The sequence below is a fragment of the Malurus melanocephalus genome, unplaced genomic scaffold (assembly GCF_030028575.1).
Source record: "Malurus melanocephalus ecotype Western Australia unplaced genomic scaffold, MMel_1.1 scaffold_37, whole genome shotgun sequence".
Classification (NCBI taxonomy): Eukaryota; Metazoa; Chordata; class Aves; order Passeriformes; family Maluridae; genus Malurus; species Malurus melanocephalus.
The window spans coordinates 3,124-5,557 of record NW_026623269.1 but is presented as its reverse complement, the minus strand read 5'-3'; the positions used below and the strand labels follow the sequence as shown (position 1 = coordinate 5,557).

At 50.6% G+C, this 2,434-nt stretch overlaps 1 protein-coding gene across 1 annotated transcript in view; it reads right to left on the bottom strand.

Annotated features, from left to right (window-relative positions):
• Nucleotides 1–300: 300 nt before the first annotated feature.
• Nucleotides 301–2,434, bottom strand: part of LOC130572516 (complement factor H-like) — a 3,969-nt gene continuing 1,835 nt past the window's right edge. Inside the window, exons 3-4 of the mRNA XM_057364229.1 lie at nt 2,253–2,429; nt 301–674 (exon numbers count right to left, since the gene is read on the bottom strand). Of these exons, the coding sequence (XP_057220212.1) occupies nt 316–674; nt 2,253–2,429 (536 nt within the window). The 3' untranslated portion in view covers nt 301–315. The remainder of the gene's footprint in view (nt 675–2,252; nt 2,430–2,434) is intronic.

Sequence of the window (2,434 nt, the reverse complement as noted above, 5' to 3'; positions counted from 1 at the left end):
AATCCTTGTCTCAACTGCAATCACACAGGGCAAGAATTAAGCACAGCAGACACCAATGAACAGCCCCATCTATTTTCCGAGACCCCTCCTTTGTTTCTGCTCAGTACTTCCCTAAATTTGTTTCCTCATCATGGAGACAACCCTGRKTTGTCCCAGCMCTGCCACTCATGCAGACCCCTCYTGCTGGCTCACAGCCTGCTGGGTGGAGCAGTGTGCCCAGCTCAGGAGCACTCAGGAGCTCTGCACAGTGATGGAGATCCCCTCCCAGGACAGGGTTCAGCCAACTCTTCATGGACCTGTTGGCAGCAGAGGGGACTACACAAGCTGACTGCAGGAAGAAACTCCTTTGGGACAAAAGGAGGACTCACTGCCACTCTGCCCTGCCAGCATCTTGGCCCCAGCACCAGTGCTGCCCTCAGGGTCTGAGAAAAGGACAAGAGGAGCAGTCACACAGCCTTTGGCCACCCAGCACCCACCATGCTTCCACYTACCTACACAAACTGGGGGGTTTGTCCATAGCCCATTGAAACAGGTGATTTTTGGAGGTCCTTTCAAGATATAGAAATCTGGGCATTTGTACTCCACAGTATCACCTTGTTGATATTCTTTCTTGTCTAGGCCAAGAAAATCTCCACTTCGAATAGTTGGAGGACTGCCACATCTCCCACCTTCTCCTGAAAGATTTYCCAATCAGAGAGGAAGTTGGAACACAGAGGAGGCCTGGTTAGAAATACTACCCACAATACTACACAAAGAAATGGAKGAAAGCAGAGAGAAAAMCAAATGGSTGWCAGGAGCAAGGATTTCTCATTTCTCCAGTTCAGAGTCACAGYTGCCAGTTCACCCCATGTGAGCATGGCTGAAGTGCTTGCAGCTGTCTGCAGGGCTTCATCTTATCCTGCATAAGGTGTGGCATTTGGCCCCCTGGAGTGAAGCCACCTGGGTCACTCATCTTGATAAAGTCATCCCATGTGAACAGAGACCTGGGACAGTGGCCTTGTCCTGAGTGTGCCAGACCCATTGCAGCTGTGCATGGTGAGGGCACTGAGATGCTCAGTGCCAGTGWGGCAGCTTCATGGTGCTAGCACTGCCAGGAGACTGGATGAAGAGAGACAGAGCGAGAAATGATCTTTGCACATTGGCAGCTCTGKCCAGGTTCCATTCTGGCACATTACAGTGGAAGCTCCAGTCATCTTAAAATTTTGCCAGCACTGATACTTTGCACTCTCCCCAGGGAAATGCCTGGACTTTTTAAAACCATCAATTCTACTACCAGCAATTTCTKGAGGAGGTTTACATGTCACAYCTGAGAAGARCCATCTSAAAAGTTACATTTGCACTTGTTRAGCTGTTCATCTGGCCAGYCAAMAGTGGAAGGAATTAGCCTTGTTACATTTTCTGTGCAGATGTTCTACCTCAGCTGGGTCACAGGAGTTCACCATGGAGAAAGCAATGAGGTGTGGCAGTGGCAGCAGAGCACTGGACTCAGGAGGTGCAGGGTCAATAGGAGTTCCCAGAAAAAGCCAGTGTTTCTGTACTTACACACGAGAACCACAGCAGCCTTGTCTCTCCCCACGGAGCCCTGGCCTTCCTGGAAGCCTCAGGGGTAGCAGCCAAAGTGATGCCCTGCTGAAGGGCAGAGCTCTGGCAGTGCTGGAGGAGCTTGTGAGCCTGCACTGCTCAGGGCTGGGTAAGCAGAGCCAGCTCCACGGAGCTGTGTTCACCCTCAGCCACMGGTCGGGACAGGGCTGGAGCACAGGAATGTCACAGGAATGATCTTTCCATTTCCATGCACCTAAGCAATCTTATACATGGTTTAGGTGTGGGTCTCTGCTGGGGTCTGCACTGGTCRGAGTGCAGCCGTGCAGAAGAAGAGCTGATTCTCTGCCCAACTGCAGCTTCCATTCAGATGCTCCACGACAGCTCTGAACTCATGAGGGAAGGAAGCCCTTACGTGTCTGTCCCTTGGAAGTCACTGAAGTGCTGGACACCGGGGAAATACCAAAAGCRTACAGGAGAAAGAACAGCACCTTCTAGGCCCTGCTGCTTCAGGAATGTTTTTGGTGCTGACGGAAATATTCCCATTATTTCTAAAAGTGTCAAAATAAGGTGCTGTAAAAGGAAGCAATAGCAAGTACAAAATTGGAGTTGCCAAAGGAAACAGAAGTAAAAAAGGCAAGGTCTTGAGAGTACTTAGGTAGAGACCCAGTCGCCTCTACACTGACAGGCAAGGGGAAAGCACAGATTCCTACCTCTGCAAACTGGTGCTTGTGACCATTGACCATTTGAACAAATGATGTCATTTCCACCCATCATCTGAAAATTGCTTTCACACTGATAGCGCACTCTGGCACCGGGCAGGTACCTCTCCTGCAGAGTGCCTGCAATGCGCCCATTGGAGATTTTAGGGGGGGCTCCACAGCTGACATCTGGA